Source organism: Microtus oregoni, unplaced genomic scaffold (assembly GCF_018167655.1).
Source record: "Microtus oregoni isolate MIOR12 unplaced genomic scaffold, Mior012 000012F_ref0000307, whole genome shotgun sequence".
Classification (NCBI taxonomy): Eukaryota; Metazoa; Chordata; class Mammalia; order Rodentia; family Cricetidae; genus Microtus; species Microtus oregoni.
In genome coordinates, this window is record NW_024543071.1 from 53,314,657 (window position 1) to 53,338,799 (window position 24,143).

Sequence of the window (24,143 nt, forward strand, 5' to 3'; positions counted from 1 at the left end):
AGTTTTCTTCCCTCTTCCTTTCTCTCCTTCCTCTTGGTCTCCCTTATTTATTCATGTATTTGCTTATTTATTCTGCGTGTGCACACAAGCATGTATGTGAATGCATATGCCTTGGCACATGTGTAGGTCAGAGGAGAACTCAAAGGAAGTCGGCTCTTTTTGTCCACCGTGTGGCTTCAGGGGGGTCTACCTCGGATTGTCAGGCTCTGTGGCAGATGCCTTTACCAGATCTCCCGTCTCTCTTCCCTCCCCCTTCTTCTTTTTAAGATTGATATTTATGTGTATTAGTCTTTTACCTGCATGCATGCGTGTGCATCACACGTGTGCCTGGTATCTGTAGAGGTCAGAAGAGGGCGTCAGATCTCCTGGAGCTGAACTTATCGATGGTTGTGAGTGGCCATGCAAGAGCTGGAAACCAAACCCCAGTCTTCTGGAAGGGCAGCAGGTGCTCTTATCCTTGGAGGCATTGCCCTACCTGTCAAGGGCTTTTCCCATTGACATAGCTCACTGGTCTTAGTGATGAGTACTTCTCATGTTAATCAGTCTTACATCGTTGGGGAAAACCTGACTGGATCTTCAGATTGTCTTCTGTGTATGGAACAAAATTCATTCTGGAAACAAAATTTGTTCTTGAAGTAAAATACACATTATGTATACATCACATCAACACTCCCTGCTCAGTTTCAAACTGTACAGTTCTGTTATGTATTCACGATATTGTGCAGCAAGTCTTTAGAGCTTTGTAATTCTGCAAAATAGAAACTCAGTTCTTCCTTAAATAACATCTTCCCTATTACCACCCCACAATTCTACTTTCCCTCTACAAACTAGCTGTTCAGACACCACAGTAATCATGATTGTACAGTATTTTTGAATGTGTATGAGTGTTTGCCTACACGTATGCATGTGTATTACATACATCTGGTGCCTACAGAGGCCAGAATGCTCTGTAACTGGATTCACAGAAGGTTATGAGCTGCTGTGTGGGTGCTGAGAATCGAACCCCTGCTCTCTGAAAAAGAAACCAGTGCTCTTAACTGCTGAGCCATCCCTCCAGTCCATACAGTATTTTTTCACAACTATATTTCTCTGAGAATACTGATATGTTTATGGAACGTGTACTCAGTTAGCTTAATTTGTGGATATGCATGCTGGAGAAAGAACCCAGGGCCTCTCACATGCTAGACAAGTTTTTAATTCTGGGCTACACCCTCAGCCCCTAGATTAATATTTCATTACTTTTTCTATCTATCTATTTCTCTTTCCTGCTGTGGCATATACTTATTTGGCTCATGGATCAAAGTAAATCAGCCATGTTGGTCAGCTTTCATTCCTGTTTGACTTTCTGGAACATAAGTACAGCAGACCACTTTTTACTAAAATTTGGTATAGCTTGCCTACGCTCTCTGTGTTGGTAAAAACAAACAAGCATGTTTCCCCTTCCCTTCAGAAGCCTTGTCCCTCTCTGAGGACTTCTTACTGGGAGATGAACCAGTACAAATATGAGAAGCATTTAGCACCTGGGACTCATGGGAAAGACGATAACAGGCTGAAGACGCTGCAGAGGCCTGGAGACTCCCTTACCTGTGAGAGCAGGAAAGTCTCACAGCTGTTGTTTACAGCTAGATTCCCGCGGGGAGAGAAAGACCGTTTCACCCCCTAAGGTAGCTCTTTCCCTTGGTATTTATGGGCACCTATTATGTGCGATCACCCATAGGCTCACCCAACCCCACAAGCTGTTGGGGTTCTCATAGGGATACTGACTCTCAACTCGCTTTGAACAGGTGGGGTTGGGGAGGGGCTAAGCATGTTGGAGCAAGTGGTCTACCACTGAGCTACATCGCAGCCCAGTCCTCTTCCTATTGTTTTTAAGACATTGTTTTAAGAACATCTACCCCATGTTCGGCTATGTATAAACAAGGATAACCCTGAACTCCTGATTCTCTTGCTTGCCACCTTCAAAGCGCTGGGATTTTAAGTGTGTGTCACCACACTAGACTTTCTTTCCCTTTTTCTGAAAAAAGAGTCCAGAATCTTTATAAGTCATAATTTATGCTAAGTACACAAAATAAACGGGTCAAAAGGGAACACACGGGTGAATTTTTTTTTTCATTTTCCTAACTGGAATGCCGTTAATAGGGCATCTACAACTTAAATGGAATGGCACCCAGCTTCAGTCCCAGTGAAGCCAACAGCACAATTGCTGGGGGAGGTCCCGACCGCGCCCCACTGGCCAATCAAGCCCCGCCCCTAGGCAGATTCGGGTCCCGCCCCCGGCGCTGAGTTAAAGCCGCTGCGCAGAGAGCCAATCGCGGCTCTATTCTTCATTTCCTCCCTTTTTGGCTTCTGCCCTCAGCCAAAATGGCGCTTGCTCAGAAGCTGCCGAAGCTATAGGAGTTGCCGAAGCAGGTCCGGAAGCTACCGAACGAGTCCGGAAGTTGCCGAAAGAGAGCAGCGGGGAAAGAGGATGGCGGATCTCATCGCAAGACTTCGAGAGGACGGGATCCAAAAGCGTGTGATACAGGAGGGCCAAGGAGAGTTGCCTGACTTTCAGGATGGCACTAAGGTTCGTGTCCATCATTTCTCCCCTTCCCCCCATCTCTCTTCTGAGGTGCAGTGCGCATGCCAGGCGGGAGGAGGCCGTAGGTGAGAGGTTGCGCATGCCCAGAGAGCAGCCGCCAGTCACCCTACCTCTCACATGCCGAGCTCGACGCTGATTGGTCTGGATTTAAGTGGGAGTAAATTCAGATCTGTCTATCCCGCCTCTTGGCTTTGCTTTAGTACAGCATTGGACAGGGGTGGGTGTCAGTCATCTCAGACTGGTTTGGGGGAGGGTGTGAGCTCAGTGCTATTACTGGGACCTGCAGGTTCAAAGTTCATGCAGTTTATGAGTAAAGGGCCTTCTGAAACCATCAAGAACAACTGTTATTATTTAGATGGGAAGACCCAGGAACTCGAAAACCCAAAGAGTCCCAGAGATCTAGTTTTCCAGATCAAACCCTTTTGTCAACTTTCTGATAGTAGCATCGCGTTTCTATCTAGGCACCCTGAACCACTCCATATCTCTAGGCGTCCCTGCTCTGTTGATGTCATCTCTAATCACTGTTGTGGGCTGATACAAGTGAAGACCAAAGCAAGAATTAAGTGAAAGGCTTCCCCAATGTAACAGCTCTGCCCTGGCAGGAGAGAACTTCCCCAGCGAACTTGTTACAGCTTGGCTCGTGTGTTCCGGAGTGTAGCAACTCTGCTCTGCTAGGGGAAGCTTTTTCCAACTAAAGAGTAACAGCCGTGTTCTGCTCTGTCTCTGACTTTCCCAGAGGGAAGGCTCCCTCAGTGAAAGTGTTACAGCCCTGCTCTGCTCCTACGAAGGGTCTTCACCCAAATCGCATGCAACAGATTTATTGGGAGGGAAGAATCCAGGAGTGGCTGCCTCTTCCAGGGTGGAAAAAGAGTAGCAAACTGAACAGGTGCAGGGCTTATATAGGGGTGGAGTTTTCCCCTGGAGAAGAGGGATTGGTTAGTTTTCCCTGCTCAGGGGATTGGTTAGTTTGGTTGGTCAGGGGCAGATGGCTGATTTCAAGGCCAAACTGTGTTTCTCTCACTGACCATTTTTGGCTTTTTGACTCTAGTTTTGGGGCCAGGGTGTATTTCTTTCACTGGCTCTGATTCTAGGGACAAAGTGTGTTTCTTTGGCACTGGTTTCAGAGTCACTGTGTGTTTCTTTGGGTCTGGGATCAGGGCTAAAGCATTTCTTTCACTGGCTTGAGTTTCAGAACCAGGTGGGTTTCTTTGGCTGGCCCTTTTACTCTACAGATTCTAGATGGAACAGACTAGAATAAAATAATAAAGGATAGAGAAATCTGTGAGCGGGGGTACACAGTAAACAGGAACAGGCAGGGTTAAACCTTCATGAGGGGTTTGGAGGTGGGGGCGATCTCCTCCTGGTGAGTTAGCTCAGTGGGTAAAGGAAGGCACTTGCTGCCAAGACTGCTGATGACCTGAGTTGGATCCCTAGGGCCCAGATGGTAGATGGTGCACTATGCACATATGTGCCCCCAATTGAATAAATAAATGTAATTTAAAAATATCACCAGGGTTAGGGATGTGACTTAGCGGTAGAGTACATGTCGAGGTCTTGGATTTCATGCCCAGAAGGAAGGAAAAGGAAAAAAGCCCAACTAGCCGTGAGCATTGTGGTACATGTTCATAGGTATATCTCCCACGATGCTAAACAGATACTGTTGATTCAATTTTACTGATGTGAAAACTGACTTCAGAGAGGCTGCACAGCCATGGAACAGTTGAGTGTGGGCTCAGCTAACCATATCCTTCCTGTTGAGATTTCCGTGTCAAGCTCCCTCCTGTCTGCCCTCACTCTAGCCTGATCTTATCTAGAGTCAACGGTTTGAAATGACTCCTTGCCCAGATTCCTTTCATGCGTGGAGGTCTGGCTCTCCTTGCCCCACTGATCTTGATGTTGGAATGGCACCACAATCTTTTTGTGTGTTTGTTTGGTTTGGTTTTTCAAGACAGGTTTTCTCTGTGTAGCTTTGGTTGTCCTGGAACTTTCTGTAGCCCAGGCTGGCCTTGAACTCAGAGATCTGTCTGCCTCTACCTCCCGAGTGCTGGGATTAAAGGTGTGTGCCTCCTTGCACCACAGTCTTAACTGCTCCATCTGTGCTGATTCCAGTCGACATCAATTTAGGCAGAGTTGCCTTTTTCCCTGGGTCATACCGTCCCATCTTGCCCCCTCCTCCTATCCTTGTTGCTTTTAAAAGTGATCACATTGCAGCCACAGAACCTAAGTTGGATTATGTTTCACTTCTGCCAGGTGCCACCCAGTAAAACTCAGTAAAACCGAGTAAAACTCAGGGTCTTACCATATCCTCTATGCCCCTTGGAGTTCATCTCTGCTCATCCCGGGACTCCATGGCGTCTATACTCAGCATTCACTCTGCCCTGTGGCACTGGCCTTGCTGCATTTGGACACCTCACATGTTGCCCCCACTGTGTGGCTTTTGTACCTGTTGTTCCTTTGGCCTAGAAAATTCCTACCTGAGTCCCTGCCTAGCTCACTCTTTTCTTTATTCCTTTCAGAGCTTTGCTTAAAATTTGCATCCTTGGAGAGCCCCACCCCCACCACACCCCCAGTTGTTTAACTTTTTTTTTTTGCTCAAGATGCTTAAAAAAAAAAAAGGAAGAAAATAAGAAAAATCCCCTTCATCTTTCATAGCATAAACTCTGTCTTACTCTTTCTGTATTCTAGAAAGACAATGAGAGCTCAGCGGGTCTGTGGCTTCTGTGTGGTTTACTGCTGTGTTTGTGTCTTGCACAGATAACAGGAGCTCAGTAAGTCCTTGTTGAAAGCATGGTTGGAAACGGGCTCTTGTCTCAGCCCTGTCACCCAGTAGCCCTGTGCCTGGGCCTCTTACTTCTCTGCCCGTGGCTTAGCGCTCACTGAGATGGTGGAATAAAGCCAGGTGCAGAACTAGCTGGTGGTCCGAGAAGAGCTTCATCCCTTGTCCCATCTTTAGAAGCCGGGCTAGATTTGACCTTGCTGGTTTTATATCTTTGCCTGATTCCCATGTGGTCCTGCAGGCCACATTCCACTTTCGGACCCTGCACAGTGATGACGAAGGTGCCATACTAGATGACAGCCGAACACGTGGCAAGCCCATGGAGCTCATCATTGGCAAGAAGTTCAAGTTGCCCGTGTGGGAGACCATTGTGTGCACCATGCGTGAAGGGGAGATTGCCCAGTTCCTCTGCGATGTCAAGGTATCCGTTTTGGGGTCTGTACATTTGTCTGGCCATGTGCTGTAGCCCCTGCCCTGGCTTAGCCACTCCAGACAAAGCTGGGAGGTGGTGGCACATGCCTTTAATCCCAGCACTTTCTCTAAACTGCCACCAGTCTCCTGACTTGCATCCTGGCCACTATTCCATCTTTTCCTGTGCATGAACCCCCCAGGGCTCACCAGCCAGGGAACTCCTTCTTAAGTACAGTGACCCATAGGACCCATTTCCTCAGACTTCTGTGGCTCTTGGTCACTATTAGGATGGAGCATGTGTGGCTGTGCACTGTCCCTTTGGAGTCTGGTCCCTGGTAATGTCTCCTCAGGTGCATCCCCTTGCCCTTCCTTTTCATTCATTTCCTGTAGCCTTGCATTTCAAACCCAATTCCTGGTCACCATCCCTGGGAAGCCTGTCTGCTAGGGGTTTCCTTGAGCCTCCTCTGGGTCCTCCAGCCCCATACCTGCATGGTCAGGATCTGTCTGGTTGCACCTACACCCGATGGGAACTGGGCTCTCCTATCTCTTGCTTCCAAATGGAGCCAACCCAGAGTGCTATGTCCAGAAACATCTGCATGTGAATGTCTGCTCATCAGTCCACCACATGCAGAGAGCAGTGGACAGTACGGGGGTCCGTTATGTGATTTCCACCATCTCTGCATCCTTCTCAAGGGAAGAATTCTAGGTTAAGTCTTCTGTTCCCATCTTCCTGGAGTTGTGTTTGTTGTGGTGGGGATTGAAGCCAGGTCATTGCACATGCTAGGCAAGTTATGTTACCTCTGAGCTACATACCCAGCCTCACTCTTTAGAAGCAGGTTTTTTTGTTTTGGTGTGTGTGTGTGTGTATGGGTGCCCTGCTCTACTCTTCAGAAGCAGGTGTTTGTTTTAGGGTGTGTGTGCCCTGGACTGGCTTGGGAACTCCAGGGATACCCCTGTCCCTACCTCCCAGCGTTGGATTTGCAAGCACACTGGGACCCACACTCGGCTTTTACATGAGTACAGTGAACCTAAACGCAGGTGCTCACGCTTTACCCTTTGAACCGTCTCCCTAAGCCCTGATTTTTGTTGTTTTGTTATTTTGGACCTCTGTATTACCCAAGATGCTCTTGAACCCCTGGACTCATGGTCCTCCAGCCTCAGCTTCCTGAGTAGATGGGATAATAGGTACACCAAAGTACCAGGTAGTGTACCATCACCCAGCTCCCCAATAAATATATGGAGACTTATTCTTACTTATGAGTGCCTGGTCTTAGCTTGGCTTGTTTCTAGCCAGCTTTTCTAACTTAAATTATCCCGTTTCTCTTGCCTCTGGACTTTTTACTTTTCTTAATTCTATATATCTCTCTTTACTTCTTACTCTATGGCTGACTGTGTGGCTGAGTGGCTGGCTCCTGGCATCCTCCTCTCCTTTTCTCCCTCCTCCCTCTCCCCACCCCCAGCCTAGATTTCTCCTATTTATTCTCTCTACTAGGCAGCCCCACCTGTTTCTCTTTCCTGCCTAACTATTGGCTGATAAGCTCTTTATTAAACCAATCAGGTGTTTTTAGACAGGGGGAGTAACACAGTTTAACAAAGTTAAAACAAATGCAGCATAAAAGAATGCAGCCCGTCTTTGCATCATGAAATATACCCCAGCATAAACGAATGAGACACATCTTAAACTAATATTCCACAACAAGGTAGCTCCTCCGAGGATTGGTTTTTGTTTTTGGAGACAGGGTCTCTTTCTGTAGTCATGGCTGTCCTGGAACTCGCTCTGTAGACCAGGAAGGCCTTGGGTTTGCCTGCCAAGGTGTGTCCCACCACTCCCAGTTGTCCTGGGGATATGAAGTTGCTGCCCTGCTCTCAGCTCTGAGATGAACCTTGGCATGAATGGGAGTGGGGTGGGAGAAGGAAGAGGTGGTGCTGGGAATAGGATGTGGTAATGAACTGGCTTGTGGGATGCATCCCTAAGGAGAGAAGGGGGAAGGGACAAAGAGGAAAGACTAATATTGGATCTAGGACAGGAGATAGAAGTGAATTGTGGGTCTGTCTGTTTGTGGGCTGGGCAGGTGCTGGATTTGGTGGCCAGAGATCATGGCAAAGCTGAGGACTTTACTTAGAGAGTACGCTGAGAGGGTAGAAAGGCACCAGAGGAAGCCGGGCAGTGGCAGTGCACACCTTTACTCCCAGCACTCAGGAGGTAAAAGGCAGCTTGGTCTACAGTGTGAGTTCCAGGACGGCAAGAGTGGCACAGAGAAACCCTGGTTTGTTTTTTTTGTTTTTTGTTTTTTTTTGGTTTTCCTGGAACTAGCTCTCATAGACCAGGCTGGCCTCGAACTAACAGAGATCCGCTTGCCTCTGCCTCCCAAGTGCTGGGATTAAAGGCGTGCGCCACCACCACTTGGCAAGAAACCCTGTTTTGAAAAACAAAAAACAAAGGCAGCAGAGGGAAAGACCCTCCTGTTTCTGAGCAGGCAAGGGCTGGGGCTCCACCAGTTTTCCTTGTCTGAATGGTGATGGTGAGGCTTCTTTGTGCCCAGTGACCACGTGCACACATTGACAGAGCCTCTGCTGCCCTCCTGCAGCACGTAGTCCTCTACCCACTGGTGGCCAAGAGCCTGCGCAACATCGCGGAGGGCAAAGACCCCCTGGAGGGCCAGCGGCACTGCTGTGGAATTGCTCAGATGCACGAGCATAACTCCCTGGGTCATGCAGACCTGGACGCCCTGCAGCAGAACCCTCAGCCCCTCATCTTCCACATCGAGATGCTGAAGGTAAGGCCCCCCCTGCTGATGCTGAAGATGAGCCCTGGGCCTACCTCCCTGCTGGCTGCTACACCCTGCTGTCCTGAGTTGGTCTGCTGTGGAAAGGGGAAGGATAGGAAAACAGTGTGGAAGCTCCTAGTGTCCCGCACTTGCCCTCAGGCCTCAGTGATCACCTCTCTGAGGAGGACTGACAGCCACCTTGACTCTCATCCTTTGTCTGTGACCCATCTTTTCCTCCATAGCTGGCTGTGCTTTGAAGGTACTAGGGGTTTAGGTAGTTCCTTCTGTCCACCTAGGTTATTTTCCACGGAACATAAGCTCTGCCAGGGCATGGGTGTTAGCCATCATCTTCATTGCTATGGTCTTAGTGCCCGATGAGTGTGTGCTGGAGACCAGTGGACAAATGACTTGGTTTCCAGCATCTGATGTCAGAGACCCGGCCAGCCTAGGGTTTGCTGCCAATCAGGTTTGCTGCAGAGGACTCTGAGGTGCCCCATGGGCTCTGCCTTGAATTCATCCCTGCCCTGGCAGGTGGAGAGCCCTGGCACATATCAGCAGGACCCATGGGCAATGACAGATGAGGAGAAAGCTAAGGCAGTGCCACTCATCCACCAAGAGGGTAACCGGCTATACCGTGAGGGCCAGGTGAAAGAAGCCGCTGCCAAGTACTACGATGCCATTGCCTGCCTCAAGAACCTGCAGATGAAGGTATACCCCAGAGGCTGCAGTGTGTGTGGGGGTTACGGGGAGAGCCAGGGCAAGGTCTCAGTGTCTCCACTTTCCTTGCCTCCACACACCCCAAGGAGCAGCCTGGGTCACCTGACTGGATCCAGCTGGACCTACAGATCACACCACTGCTCCTCAACTACTGCCAGTGCAAGCTGGTGGCCCAGGAGTATTACGAAGTGCTGGACCACTGCTCCTCCATCCTCAACAAGTATGACGGTGAGCTCCAGACCCCGTGGCAGTCCAGAGTGGCCTCTTCCTGGGTCTCTCAGCTTTGACATTTCCCCATTCTGAGCTCCCCACAAGCGCCTGAGCAGAGCCTTTATCCCAGGAGGCTAAGGGATGTGTCCAGGAAGTGTGAGTGGTGAATGGGGTGGGGCAGTGTTGGGATGTTCAGAGTAGAGCAGGTGTCCGATGGCGGACCCAGGTGCCAGGAGACAGGCTGGCCAGTCTCCTCTCATGCCTTTTGCCAGCCTTCTGCTTTCTGGTGTCCCTGCAGACAATGTCAAAGCTTACTTCAAGCGGGGTAAGGCCCATGCTGCTGTGTGGAATGCCCAGGAAGCCCAAGCTGACTTTGCCAAAGTGTTGGAGCTAGACCCTGCCCTGGCACCCGTGGTAAGCAGAGAACTGCGGGCCCTGGAGACACGCATCCGGCAGAAGGACGAGGAAGACAAAGCTCGCTTCAGAGGCATCTTCTCCCACTGACAGGGCAGTCCATCCTGCCCTGCCCTGCCCTGCCCTGCCCATTGCTGCCACCACCTGTCCACCCCCACTGCCACCTCCCGCTTCTGTGTATATAAAGGCCTTATTTATCTCTCTGGTTTGCAGAGCTAATCTGTCCCAAAGGCTGGTCATCACTGGCTTAGTGGAAGGCAAAAGATCAGGGTCTCATCCTTCTTCCCCACCAGTCTGCTTTAAGGTCTCTGGGAGTGTTTCTTGTTGGCCAGTACTGGGCGGCATCTGGAGCTCTAGTATTAAGTAGTAGATAACACAGGCCCATAAGGCCACTCTATTCCAGCCTCAGGTCCCATGGTTCCCTGGCTTTGGCTTTTGGAGACAGGTTTCCTTGGGGGCAGGGGTGAGAAGGGCTGAAGAGCAGAAGTCATAGGACTCTTATAAACTCAAACATTGTCTGAGGTTGGGGACAGGGGAAGGACTAGGCAGACTATCTAGGAAGTGACCTTGGGAAAACAGCCAGGATCAGTGAGGAAAGTGAAGGCTTTAGCCTGGCCCTCCTTTGTGACCCTGAGTAGGTCCTTGCCCCTTTCAGCACTTCAGTGGCCCAGACAAGTGGGCACTTGGTAAGGTGCAATTGTTTATTTTCATGGGTTCACACACTGGAAAAGCTGCTGGGCCCTAGCCCACTCCCTCCTTCCTTCCCTGGGGGCTAGGTCCCCCCTCCCATGGAAGTAATACTGAGGAGTAGCTATACAGGGTGTGAGGCCAGGACTGGGGTCAAAGGTCTGGGCCCCAGTTTCCCACACAGTCACTGAGGCCCCTTGAGTATTAATAAATAACCCAGGCCCAGCCAGTTTCCTCACTCTTCACTGTCCAGCTTGAGGCTGATGCTTCGGGTCTTGCCCCTGGCCAGGGTGGTGGGAGGCGTTCCTGGACCCTCACGGTCCACCTGGCTGGGGCCTCTGGAGCGAAGCAGCTGGCTCTGCTTGCGGAGGAAGTCCACGGGGGCAGCCACAGCATAGCTGCTTTTGGCCAGGGCAGCTCTTGGAGGTCCTGAGGGGGGATGGGAGTGGGAGCCTGCCTCCAGCTGGCCCAAGTGGGCCACATAGCCATCTGACAGGAACTGTGGGTAAAAGGAGGCAGGGATGAGGGTACTGCCAACCTTACGCCCATACTCCACCTTCCCTGCTCTCTCTAGGTTCCTGCACAGAATAGGTAGACTGAGGGATAGTGGCAAGCGACAGCATGGCTCAACCTGGCCAGGAAGCTGCCTCCCAGCAGACAATACCCCCGACAGTGAGACAGCACCTGGCTCTACTCCCAAATCAGCCTCTCTTTCTCTGGCCCTGACTCATCCTTAAGCTGGCATCTTGGGGAAATAACAGCAGTTAGCATTTAGTGAGCACCGGGCCTCGCCCTGAGCCTTTGACCTGCAGTGAATGATGAGACCTTTGTTATAAGCTAGTGAGTATTGAGTGCTGGCATTATTCGCAATCCACAGCAGAGGCTCAGCAAGGCCAAGCACCTGCCCAAGGCCACAATAAAAGGATCAGTATCTGAGGTGTTGAGCAGTCACAGCCTCGGTGATCACTTCTAGTCTGTCCACAGCTGTACTTGCTACAGCTGTACTATGACCCCTATCTCAGGTCTTCACTTGCAGGACTCAGTACAAGTTAGCCTTGGCCCTGGAATCTGTTCCCAGCTTTCTCGGGTCTCACCTGGCACTGTGCCTGAAGCTTACGTACAGCACGGCCCACAATGTAGGTCTGGTTTGGAGACAGTCCCAGAGCTGCGTACACCGCAACATCTTTTGGGGACCCGTATCCAGCCACGATGTTCAGTTCTACCTGTGTTAAGAAGTCAGTCAGCAGCCCTGCAGGTGGAGCCATAGGGCTGGGGACATAGCATGCACCCCCAATTGCTGTTTGAGGGCAGCACTGTTTGTGAGATGGGGGCAAGGTTCCAGTGAACACAGCTCAGTCTCCCCTGTTGGCCCTAAAGAGCACAAAGACTTCTTTAGGCTCAAGTTGATAGAAATGGGACCACTGTCATATGGGAGGAGGTGAGGGCAGGCTGGGAGCACCCGCAGTCACAGTACCTCTTGCACCAGGCTCTGCAGAAACATAGCTTTCTGCCGCAGCGGGTCATGGGTGAGGCCGTCACAGAAGGAGACAACACCATGGGGGAAGTTGTGTTGCGACAGCCAGGCTACCACACGGTGCTTTTGCATGTCAGGCCGGCCAGTTACATACACAATCAGGTAGCCCGAGTCCTGCCAGTGCCTGTGACATGGAAGCCACTCAGCTCCACAATCCAGAGTGACGACCAGTCATCGTGGCCAGGAGGGCTGCAGTTCCTACCTGACCACGTCCACAGCGCCAGCGCGCACCTTGGGGTCGCTGCCCATGATGGAGACACTGGCTGTGAAAGAGCCATCAATGCTGAAGACCACGGCCTCGGTGCCTCGGGCAACCACAGTCAGACAGCACTCGGCATAGGTGTGGTCGCCCCTAGGGCCCAGGGAGGCATGGCATGAGTGGAGTGGGGAAGGCTGGCAGAGCCCAGCGCCACCAGAGCCCAAATACCTGCTGCTCACCTGACCACCATGCGCACAGGGTAGACACCAATGCCCAGCGCACGTTCTGAGGGCACTGGGAAGGTGAGGCGGCCCGAGCTGTTGGTGACCTCGGTGCCAAAGTGGATCCACTTGCCTGACAGGGGCTGTGTCATGACATAGACATCCACCTGAAAGGGGTGGCAAGGGCGATGGAGGCAGAGCTCTGAGCACTGCTCCACAGGGGGTGAGAGCAGAGGCTGGCTGGGCAGGGAGGGGGGTCAGGCCCCACAGAGCAATGTAGGAAACACCAGGAGCATGGCATCCGGTCCTGACCTTCTCTCCAGTGAGTGTGACTACATCCAAGGGTCCATACATGAAGCGCCCGTTCAGCACCTGGGGACGGCCCTCACATACCACAGTGTCACTGGCCCGATGGTTGGAAGTGACATTCTGGTGGGAAAGAGAGGGTACACTGGGACTGGGTGAGGATGCAGATGTGGGGAGGACTTACAAGAATGCTGGGTGAGATGCTCAAGTTGGTTTCTGGCACCAGGGCACATACCCGGATCTTGACCTGCGTGCGTTTACGCTGCCACTTCTCCCTGGGGAAGGCAGGGCTGTAGATGGATGGCTCCTCACACTCTGTCAACTGTGGCCGCTCCTTCTCTATGACCTGCTCAGGACACCCAGCAGAAAACACTAGCCCTCTTCCATAGTCCTAGGCTTCCTGCCTCTGGCCCATATCCCTGACTTCACTCACCTGGCGCAGAATGAAGGCCACCACATCGGCTGACTCCCAGTAGCTGGCGTGGAAGAGGTGGGGCAGCGTGACCGTGGGAAAGGCGGTGAGTGCCTCAGGGCAGTACAGCGAATAGTCGATCCGCTTGGTTCCCCACCAGCGTTCCAGGACTACACAGCCATGGTGGGCAGCAGGTCAGGGTGGCCTGCTGCCCACTGCCCATCTACCTGGCCTATGGGGACTCTCCCCTCCCCCCTTTCCATCTAGCTAGGAGAATGTGTGTGTACTTTATGAAGTGATACCCTTCCAGACAGGCTGACAGTGCAGGCCAGTAGCTGGCCGACTTACTCTTAACCACCTCGCTGGTGGTGCTGGGGGCTGCTGGCTGGGCTGTTTGCTCACTGCCTAATTCATTGCCCTTCCAGAAGGCACCACTGGCCGAGGTGGGCGTGGAGGGCACCATCATCTCCAGCTCTTCCAGGAATAGGCCCGAGTGGGTCTGCAAAGTGTCAGCTAGGGAAAGAGGACCAACCTGAGCACAGGCTGGGCCAGGCCCACCATGTCTCTTCTAGAGGTCCCAAGATAACTCAATTCCTGGGCCGCTATTGTCTTCCCTTCTAGCCTCTTTGTTTGACTGAGGCTGAAGATTTTCAGGGGAGGGACAGTTGTACGCACGAGTCAACTACACTCCTATCAGAATGCTTGCCATCCCCCAAACATGCAAACATATACTATATACTCCCCTCTCAGACATGCCCTCCAAGTATACATGGAAGCCAGGGTGCACCCTTACATGGTGCAGTCATGTGTGCTCATGCCAATATCCCTCCGTCTCCTCTCTAGATTAGTCACTGGCTTCACATCCAAAAGTCCTAGGAATCCTGACTGCCTGTGTGACAAGGGGAAAAGGAAGGGTCCTTGCACTTGGGAGGGGTGACATGACAGACTACCTATGAGGTAGGGGCTACTGCCTATCTTTTACAGTTTCTGTCTCCCCTTAATTTTGGCTAGGGGAGAAGTTGTACCCAGCAGCAGTGATGAGCCATCTCCTAGGGGAAACTTCTGGTAACGTGGCACAGCCAGGGGGGCGATAGCCTGGAACTTGGGGGCCAGCAGGGGCTCCAGGCGGGAGGCACAGGGGTCAGCAGCATGGAAGAGGTTGTAGATCTGCTCGCAGGCTGGGCGCATCTGAGCCACTGGAGATAGACGAGGAGAGGGTTTTTGTTTGGTTTGGAAACAGGGTCTCTGTACATAGCCCTGGCTGTCCTGGAGCTCACTATGTAGATCAGGCTGACCTATAATTCAAAGCGATCTGCCTGCCTCTGTCTCTTGATGCTGAGATTAGAGGTGTGTGTTACGTGTGCCACTCCACCTGGCCTGAGGGGGCGTGTTAAGCCAGGCATTGCATGGGTCTCCTGGCCAAGCAGCAGTAGAAGCCTTCAGTGACTGCTATGTTTTTGTTTCTCGAAACAGGGTTTCTCTGTAGCTTTGGAGCCTGTCGTGGAACTAGCTCTTATAGACCAGGCTGGTCTCAAACTCACAAGAGATCTGCCTGACCCTGCCTCCTGAGTGCTGGGATTAAATGCATGCCACCACTGCCCAGCCTGCTATGTTTCTTAAATTTCCTTTTAGATTTATTTACTTTATATGTATGAGTGTTTGTCTGCATGTATGTATGTATACCATGTACATGCCTGGAGCTCAGGAAGTCAAGAAAGGGGCATCAGATACTCTGGAACTGAGTTACTACCGATGGTGACAAGCTGCCATGTGGGTCCTGGGAATTGAACCCAGGTCCTCTGTTAGAGCAACAAGCACTCATAACCAAGCCAACTTTCCAGCCTTGGGAGCCCGTTCTTACATAGAATACCTTTCACACAAAGAAGGTCCTCCTGATCCACTCTGGGACATAGCCTTGGCATATCCTTTCGGGCCTTCCACCTCTCCCTTTCTAGCCAAGCTACTACTTTGAAGTGAGGAAGAACAGTAAGAATGCCCCTGTCTCAAGTGAGCCAGCAAAGGTAGCAGAGATGGGGAAGAAGCAAACAGAAGCAGATGAAGGGTACCCCCTTTACCCTGAGGGCTCACCCTCCAAGGCGGGCATCACGGTTTTGCGTAGAGCCAGCACCAGGCCCAATGGGGAGCCAAAGAGGAAGAAGCCTGAGACCTTGAAGTCCAGGCGAGCAGCATTGGTGGGGCCATCAGAAGCCTCAGAACTGGCAGCAGGTGGACAGGAGGCTGTGCTTGCCCGACGGGGCTCCCCGGTGGAGGAGGCTGTGGAGGCTACCTGTAGGCTGTGAAGAAAGGAGAAACTCAGTGTTGCTTCTCAAGTTCAGCCTATGCTTAGGGCAAGGGTTATTAGGCAGCAATGTCACCTGTTCTGAGAGCCATCAGGCTCAGAACTGGCCATGTCCCCGGAGGTACGCTGAGTAGGTAGGGTGGAGGGTTCTGGGCTAGCACGACCTAGTACCTCTACCCCATCTGCCAGTGGATCTCTTACTGGGCCAACCTCTGGGGAAAGCATCTCATTGTTCTAGAAGGAACAAAGGACAGAAGCATCCTTAAGCTTGAGACTATCTGATTCCTACTTAATTTGGAAGTGAGAGAGACTTGGGGTTGGGTTGGGCAGAGTCCCAGAGAGACTCAACTTTGCAGCTGGGGCCCTGCCCACATGCAAAGAGGCCATCCATATTCCAGGGGGGCAGAGACCTAGAGATGGAGACAACCCCCCTCCTGAGGAGGCTGGGTTTGGCCACACTGACCATGCTCCCACGGCGGCTGCTGCCCCGACTCCCTGTGCCTGCACTGGCACTGTGGCAGAGCGCATCAAAGCCCAGGATGCCACCAACACCGTCTCCGATCAGCACCACCTGAGTGAGAAGGTGGGACAACTGAGAGGCTTTGTCACCACCCAGATGGGAACACAGCTACAGGGGTACTGGATGCTTCCTGGGAGCGTGTCTAACCCCTGACCTGCCCGCAGAAACCTGTGCCCTCCGACGAGCGCAGGAAGGCTGCATAGGCCTGGTTGGTGCGAGCGATGACAGTGGCCACAGCACCCTGGTAGCGGGCGGATGAGGTGGCCAGCAGTGGCAGGGCAGCCAGCGGAATGTGGTCCTGGGAGCGGGACAGGCTATCACCATCATGGCTGTAGGGGCTCAGGCTGCAGGAGGAGAAGGTGTGGTGGGTGGGTAAGGGCCTTCAGTTTAACCACTGCCACCAACTCCCCTGGGCCTGCTAGCAAGCGTCCTTTGTGGGGTGTTAGAACTGAGAGGCATTTGAGGTGGCACCACTGATCAGGTCTTTTCATATCCAGGCATGATAGTGTACCCTGTGACCCCAGCACTCTGGAGAAGGGGTTCTCAACACTCCTAACCCAACTATAAAATTATTTTTGTCGTCAATTCATAATAATTCATAATAATTTTGCTACCATTATGAATCATAAATATTAGTGTTTGCTGTGGTCTTTTGGTGGTCGCAGCCCACAGGTTGAGAACCACTGCTCTGAAGGCTGAACTAGGAGGAGTCTCACAAGTTGAGGCCAACCTCAGCCACAATGAGTTCTAAGCCAGCCTGGGCTGGAGTGAAACCAGGTCTCAGAAAAGCAAAGCCAGGGGCTAGAACATTGTCTCAGCAGTTAAGAGCACTGGCTGCTCTTCCAGAGGACCTGGGTTCAATTCCCAGCACCCACATGGCAGCTCACGACTGTCTGTAACTCCAGTCCCAGGGGATCAGACATCCTCTTCTGGCCTCTGGGCACTAACCACATACGTGGGACACAGAAGACAAAACACCCACACACAAACTAGCAATAGAATCAAAATCAAACAAACCAATATAGAACTAGTCCATTCATGACCAGGGCTGGTTGCGGAATGTGATTCCTCTCCCACCCCCAGGACCTCCTCGATCTTGGGAGCCCCCCCCCCCATAGATGACTGCCCCTTGGGGACCCTGTGTGTGCTCCACCCTTCCAGTCCTGGCCAGTACTTGGAGACGAGGGCATAGGCAGCTGCACAGATGGGTGGGCAGGGCACCAGCCGCAGCGCCACATGACCCAGGGCCTCGGGGAAATGGACTCGGGTGACGGCCTCGAAGGCTGCGCTCAGTGTTTGCACATCAGCCTGTTTGGAGCTGGTGTCTCCGGGGCCGGAGTCCAGGATGCTGCCACTGTGAAGGATGAGGAAGAGGGCATGCACAGAGCATGCTCCAACCCCCAGGTCCCCTGCTCCATCCAGGCCCTGAGGGACACAATAGAGAATGAGGCATCAGATCAGTGGTCAGCCAGCAAGTGAGCAGAGCATGGACTAGGGTAGCTAAACATACTTGCCTCTGAGTCCCTGGGAGCTCGGGCCCCATCTTCAATGCCTTTCGTAGCCATAATTACAGGATCTAAGGGAAGGGGGAGCCAATGAGGGGACCAGAGGCCACTAGGATCCTCTCATGGGCACTCCAGGTACCCCAGTCATGACTGCCTGATGCTCCCTATCTTACCCAAACCTGCAGGCCATTTTACATTCCGGGCTTTTCCTTACGCTAACCCTGACACATATGACAGTAAATCACAGGATTGGGGACTTAGCTCAGTGGTAGAGCACTTGCCTAGCAAGCGGAAGGGCTTAGGATCCTACCTCCAAATAAAATCACAGAAGATCAACAAAACATATCAGCAACCATCTCAAGGAAACAACATTGCAACCACAAGCCACACACGGCTATTTATACTGAAATGAATTAAAATGCAATAAGAGCCGGGCAGTGGTGGCACAGAGGCAGGCGAATCTCTGAGTTTGAGGGCAGCCTGGTTTACAAAGTAAGTTCCAGGACAGTCAAGACTACACAGAGAAACCCTGTCAAAAAACAAACAAACCAAAACCCCAAAAATCCATTTTAAGTCACATGGTGCTAGTGGTTATGTGAGTGGCTCAGACCTAGAACATTTCCATTATCTCAGCTCTGTTGGGCAGCATTGGTTCAAACCTTTAAACCCAGAGTAGACACTGGACCCAGTGGAAAGTCTTCCTCTACACCCAGGGAGTACTTCCCTGGCGCCACCAGGCCTGTCTGCATTTCTCTCGTCCATCATCCCACCCTTTATCCCTCCATTTGTCATTTGAATACTGATGAGATGCCCCCCAGACTGACACTCCTCAGGCCCCATTCACTCAAGGCTGTTCTGAGTCCCTGCTGCACACTGGGTGCTGGTGTGTGGTACCCTGAGGCAGGGTCTTTACCTGGTGTCCCCTCTACCTCAGTTGGGGAGGCAAAGGCATCGATAAAATCATTGGAGTTCCACTTGGTCATTTCCTTGGGGAAGACCTCATCGCTGTCTGAGAAGCCTTCTGAGGGGGCAAGGGGTTGTGTCATGGGATGGGGTGTCTTAAGAACTCTCCAATACTCCCACCCTCCACAAATATGGTTTCTCTGCTGACCGTGGGCATCAAAGAATTCTTCCTCGGAGCTGTTCTCCGAGTCTCGAGCAATGTTCTGCATGCGCCACTCAGACAAGCTCTGTGGAGACACACCACCTGCCGGACCACCTGGGCTTCAGCTTAGGTGACCAGGTGGGGTGAGTGGCTCCCTCCCATCCCCAGATCGGGAACCCCAGTCTCACCTCCGTGTTGGGATGAGTAGGAAGAACGGGAGGATGAGGACCACTGCTTCCCAAAGCTGGCATCCGGTGAGGCGTCAGGGCCAGGAGGGGCCTCAGGCCCATCGGGGGTGCCAGCACCGCTAGTCCCAGGCCGGGCCTCAGTGCTGGGTTTCCCAGGGGTCTGGGCCTCAGGCCCCTCACTGCCAGTGTTGCACTTGGCCATGCGCTGAGCTAGCATGCGTGCAGTCTCCTCCTCCAGAGCCCGGATGTCAGCCATGCTCAGTTCTATCCACTCATCCTGCCAACACCAGGCCTGGCGGTGGGCCCGAAGCATCACCCTGCGCAGACCTGCAGACGCCCCAGGCATCAGAACCATGCCTCCCACCGCTACTTCCCTGCCCTTGCAGCCACATGCCCAGTCCTCAAGGTTAGGTAATGACTCCCTTAGGCAAACCATCCTCCACATAGTAGAGGAGGGTCTATGCTATGTAGGGGGCAGGATAGGAGACAGGCATTTGTCTCCCTGCCCTTTCTTGTCTGTTTCTTTGGACACTCAGAGCACTGACCCCTTCACTTTAGCAGACAGGAACAAGGCTTGTGGCTTTCAGCAGCTTCCTGCTGATCTGCTGAAGAGCTAACAGTTAATTAAGGTGGTAACAGTTAATGAAATGGTCATGGTTAATGAAGGTGTTAGCAGTTAATGGAAATTTTGGCTATCCTCAAAGGGTGGAGCAAAAGGCAATACTCATTCTGGGATATTTTCATCATAAGGAGAAAAAAAGTTAAGAGACTCGGAAGAATCTAGGAAGTAAAGTAATAATGGTTGAATTACAAACCTCTGGAAGGAGATGCATTAGTATCCTAATAGAAGTTGTATGTTGGTAATTCTCATTTTCTTATTTATGCTTTCTGGTCTTTTCCAAGTGCATTACAGGGAGTCTGAATCACTCTCTAAATTCAGTGCCCTTGTCTGCCGAACGGGAATGGCAGTAACCCCTGTCTTATAGGGATGCCATGGGTGCCAAAGGAGGCCCCGCAGTAAAAGTGACTTTCAAGGATCTGGTATATGCTGACACTCAGGCACTGGCTATCATTAACTTCACCTCTTTCTCACGTCAGAAAGCAACACGAAGGTGCTGAGATGGCTCACAGCTTGCTGGGACAGCCTCAGGGGGTCAGCAGTGGATGAAGCAGAACCCAGGCTATAGAACTCTCGCACCTGGGGGTCTCTCAGACCTAACAAGTAAGCGGGGCTGGGTAGCAACTCTGGTGGGGTGGGGGTCGGTTCAGAAGAGGCTTAGAACTGGGTCTTCAACATCAGGGTCATAGCTGTGACCCTGGGTGCTGGGGAAAGGAGGGCACCCTGAGGAGAACGGTCCTGGATCAGTGCTTCCTCGCATGCATCCCTCAGCAAACCCGGTGAGGGCTGGTGTGTCTCCTGAGAAACTCAGAACATCACAAAGGCCACTACATCTTTGAGGACCAGAGGCAGCATGGGCCTCAGAGACCATGCTGCCAGCGCTTCTTGCCCCCTAATTCTTTCAGGTACCTCAAAGCAAGCTCCCTTGACTCTTAGACAGGCCACACTATGCCCCTGCCCCCTCCCCTACCTGTGTTTTACCCTAGAGAGCTTCATGTTGCCATGTCCCCAGTGGATGGGAGCATTCTTGGTTCCAAACAGGCCTAGTGCATGCTGGGTATTCCTCATCTGGATGCTCACCGACATCATGGATGAACTGCTCAATCTTGGCCTGCATGCCCCAGTAGCGGAACTCAACCTTGCACAGCTTATAAGCACACATGAGAGGTCCTGTCTGGGCCGCTGTCCGTGCCCAGTCATCAGCCAGCGGCCCTCGGCCGGTCTTGACTGAGCGGTACAGCCGGGGGTCCTCTTCTGCTTTGTACTCTCCGGGGGCCACAGCATCTCGCACAATGTCAATGGTATCTGAGGAGGTTCCAGCCAACACTAAGTAAATCAAGCCCCGTTTCTAATCTCTACCCTCACCCCAAGGGTTAGGAGGAAAGCCTTTCAGAGACAGGAAGATGAGTTAGAAACAGGGCTTGCCCGAGACTGCCCACCAGGGAACAACAGCAGGGGTCCCAAGAAGACCTCACCCAGGATTCTCTGTCTCCTCTCAGTCCCACTCAGGTTGAAGACGTTAGGTTGCTGCCCCCCATCAGGCAGGTAGTAGGTCTCTATCTCAATGGAGAACTTCTCCACAAAGGGGCAGGTGTACCTGGCAGAGGGCAGAATGAAAGTCAGTGCTGTGCCCACAAGCACTGTTTCCTTAACAGTCCTGAGCCTGGCCCACCCCACACTCACCGTGTTCGGGTGTAGGGGTAAGCATTCCAGGACTCCTCTTCTACTTGCAGAGCAGCCTTGGGCAGCAGTGCCCGGAACCAGCCTGGGATGTGGGAGCCCACATGGTACACCTTGTGTGTGTACTGTCCGCTGCCTCCGGGCCCATCTGTGTAGGGCCGGTTGGCCAGGATCTCCACACCGCTCCCCTCACCGCTAGACTCCTCCCGGCTCTTTTTCTGCAGCCCAGGACAGAGAATAGGGAACTCAGCCTCTAGCTTAAATCCTGGGGTCCTCAGCTTGGTTCTTTGCATAGCCTTTTTTTTTTTTTAAAAAAAAAAGGCTTGTTTATTTTATTCTGAGTGCATGAGCATTTGCCTGCCTGTATTTATGTGCAGCAATGCATGTCTGGTGCCCCAAAGGGGGACTGGATTCCAGGATTTGGAGTTGCAGTTCATTGTAGGTTGCCATATGGGTGCTGGGAGCAAAATCCAGGTCCTTTGCAAGAGCAGCAAGTGCTCTTATCTCTGCAGCCTGCATGGTCTTTTCAGGTCCCTGCAACTTCCTGGGGTTGAGATCATAGGTTCTGGCCATTTCCCATAGGGCTCTGCAACCTCACACTTGATCTGGTCATTAATTGTTTGGGATGGAGAATTGGGATTTGTTGACAAACAGAACCTCCACCTGCCACAACTTAGCAAAGGGAAACAGGAAACAGGAAGGAAGCGTGTGCTCTGAGAAAGGCAGGCACGGCCAAGAGTAAAGAGCAGGGAACTGGATGTGAGAAGATGGGTCACAGGAGATCTGACCGAGAGGACAGCAGGACCACGGCTCGAACATGTGGTGTGTGTGTGCACAGGGCGGGAGGCTAAAGCAGAAACGTCTGTGCAAGCTCGGTAGTAGAACATGACGAATGTGCTCAGGAGTAGCAACACCACCTCCTCTCAGACTCAACTTGTCCCCTTCCCTTCAGGACCTTATTCCCAGCTCCTGTGACATCCTTCACAGTGAGAGAGCCTCCAGCTGTCCTTTGAAAGCTCTGTCAACCCCACCGAGGTGGGCTGTGACTTTCTCTACTCCTAGACTCATACTCCATAGGTCTGGGAAACACCTGGCCCAGACCCCCTTGATCCAGCATCTTTCTCACAGCCCAAGGAAGATGCCTTTCCTCACCATCTAGTCCCTGCCACAGCTTGGGTGCCTGATCTACATGCCCATCTTTCTGATCTCCTGGGAATGCTAGGATTCTACACTTCTTCCCAGAACCCCTTCCCGCTTAAGCTACCTACCACCTAGCGTCCCTGGCTCCCCAGTGTCCTCATAGACTGCTTTCCCTTCCCCCACCGGATTACAGATTCCTAGGATTAAAGGAGACCTTATGCAGGCTGTGCGGGCTGGGCATTTAATGGATGGAAAGCACCCGTTGGCCTTCCCTGCCCTTCTGCCCCTCTGTCCCTCCCTTCCGCTTTAATATCCAAAGGATGTCTGTTTTCCTCTTCTGGGCGGCAGAACCCACTAACGGAACTGGTGTGTGTGTGTTTTGGGGGGGGGGGGGGTCCAGCAGAACTATCCCCCTGCGGCCTGCGAATTCTTCTCCACCATGAAGCACAGCCCTCCCCTCCGTTCTCACCTGGATCATGTAGAGCTGGGCCACCTGGTACTCGTCCAAGCTCATGGGCAGCAGGATGTGGTACTCCTTGATGAGCATCCTGAAGATGCTCGGCTGACCGCGTGCGGCCTCCTCTCCTCCTAGCGCAGGGTACCGCGCGCCCGTCAGTGCAGGGTGGCGATGCGCGGTCCCGAGCCCTGCACGCCCGCGTAGGGGCTCGGGTCGCGGAACCCCATGCCCGGGCCCACAGCGGGGGAGGCAGAGGCGAAAGCAGTGTTGCCTCCCGCGCCACCGGAGTCCAGAGCAGCAACGAGGCTCAGAGCTGACCTCTTTTCCACGCAGCCCCCGCCCCCCGCCCGCCTGTCGTCATGGCAACCGCGCACTGACGCTGGCCCCCTAGAGCGGCGGACTCGGGCCGACACGCCGCAAGGCCAGCCTCGCGTCTCCACCGCGGCCGCGTCCAGCGCCCTCCCCAGAGAGCATCCACGAGCCGCGCCCGCCTTCTAAGACCAGAACCTTAGGGACCCGCCCCCTTCACTTCATCCCCGAAGTCGGTGGGGTTCCGTGTACCCCACTCCCAGAAATCCACTTAAACCCTTGTAACCCCAAGGTGTCTCTCTGGGAGCGGCCCCCATGTGCCTCTGCCAATGTTAACTTAACCTTCCGGTGCCAAATAAACCCCTCTACGCCCCCTAAACCTGCCTTCACCACCCTAGCGGATACCCGGGTCCTGAACTGTACCCTCGGTCCGCGCCGGCTCTCCACTCGTCCTTGCAGCCACCCGTCATCCTCCCACGAGGTTGCCCATTCCGGGCTGGTGCAGGAACGGTCCACTGGTAACCCTCCGGCCTCGGCCCTGGGAGGCCCGCTCTACCCACCTGCGTCCCGGCCCGGCGCCACAGTTCCGTAGCAGACACCCACACCTCACCCAGCGGGCGGGCGGGCGGGCAAGAGGCCCTCGTCCCCACTTCCCCCTGCGTCCCAGTCTCCAGGCGCGCTCTGACCCGCCCGCTCACCGACGTCCCCACTCACCTCTAGCTTCAGGCGGGCGCCCCTCACCCGGCCCGGGCAGGGGCGGCCGGCCCCAAGGTGGGAGTCCGTTGGGCCCCCAGCCCCGGCCTCGGATTCCAGAGGGAGCCCGACCCTCTGGAGGCGCAGAGCCGGCCCATAGCCCCGACCTTTTTCCCCCGTCTGCCCGCCGGCGCCCCTGCTGTCCCTCCCCGCCGCGTCACTGCGGCCGCCCCGCCCCCTTCCTGGGCCCGGCAGGCCCTCCCCACCCCGGCAGGGTCGGGGCAGCCCGCCCGCGGCATAGCAGAACAGGCCCCTGCCTTCCTTCTCCGAGAGGTAGATGAGGTGAGGAAGAAGCCGGTACCCAAAAGTCACAGTCCTTTACTTCTGTGCTG

The 24,143-nt window shown here is 53.2% G+C and overlaps 2 protein-coding genes across 3 annotated transcripts; one reads left to right on the forward strand and one right to left on the reverse strand.

The window, feature by feature from the left end:
* The first annotated feature begins 2,335 nt into the window (after nt 1–2,335).
* On the forward strand, nt 2,336–10,082 carry LOC121453891 (aryl hydrocarbon receptor interacting protein). The gene is made up of 6 exons (XM_041660905.1): nt 2,336–2,566; nt 5,599–5,778; nt 8,357–8,545; nt 9,068–9,244; nt 9,340–9,481; nt 9,762–10,082. Exons 1-6 carry the CDS (start codon nt 2,468–2,470, stop codon nt 9,965–9,967), a joined length of 993 nt encoding a protein of 330 aa, XP_041516839.1. The 5' UTR covers nt 2,336–2,467; the 3' UTR covers nt 9,968–10,082.
* Nucleotides 10,083–10,564: 482 nt separating this feature from the next.
* Nucleotides 10,565–23,957, reverse strand: Pitpnm1 (phosphatidylinositol transfer protein membrane associated 1). 2 transcript variants are annotated; one of them, XM_041660903.1, is made up of 24 exons: nt 23,773–23,957; nt 22,762–22,880; nt 21,156–21,370; nt 20,948–21,069; nt 20,553–20,777; nt 18,854–19,180; nt 18,672–18,767; nt 18,474–18,581; nt 17,570–17,631; nt 17,230–17,480; nt 16,210–16,399; nt 15,999–16,106; nt 15,612–15,769; nt 15,325–15,530; nt 14,262–14,432; nt 13,585–13,749; nt 13,258–13,406; nt 13,060–13,170; nt 12,831–12,947; nt 12,537–12,685; nt 12,301–12,450; nt 12,039–12,222; nt 11,659–11,787; nt 10,565–11,063 (listed from the first exon to the last, which is right to left on the reverse strand). In XM_041660903.1, exons 2-24 carry the CDS (start codon nt 22,837–22,839, stop codon nt 10,800–10,802), a joined length of 3,735 nt encoding a protein of 1,244 aa, XP_041516837.1. In that variant the 5' UTR covers nt 22,840–22,880; nt 23,773–23,957; the 3' UTR covers nt 10,565–10,799. The 2 variants fall into 2 exon arrangements, with proteins under 2 accessions (XP_041516837.1, XP_041516838.1); XM_041660904.1 differs by lacking the exon at nt 23,773–23,957 and adding an exon at nt 23,482–23,603.
* Nucleotides 23,958–24,143: the final 186 nt, after the last annotated feature.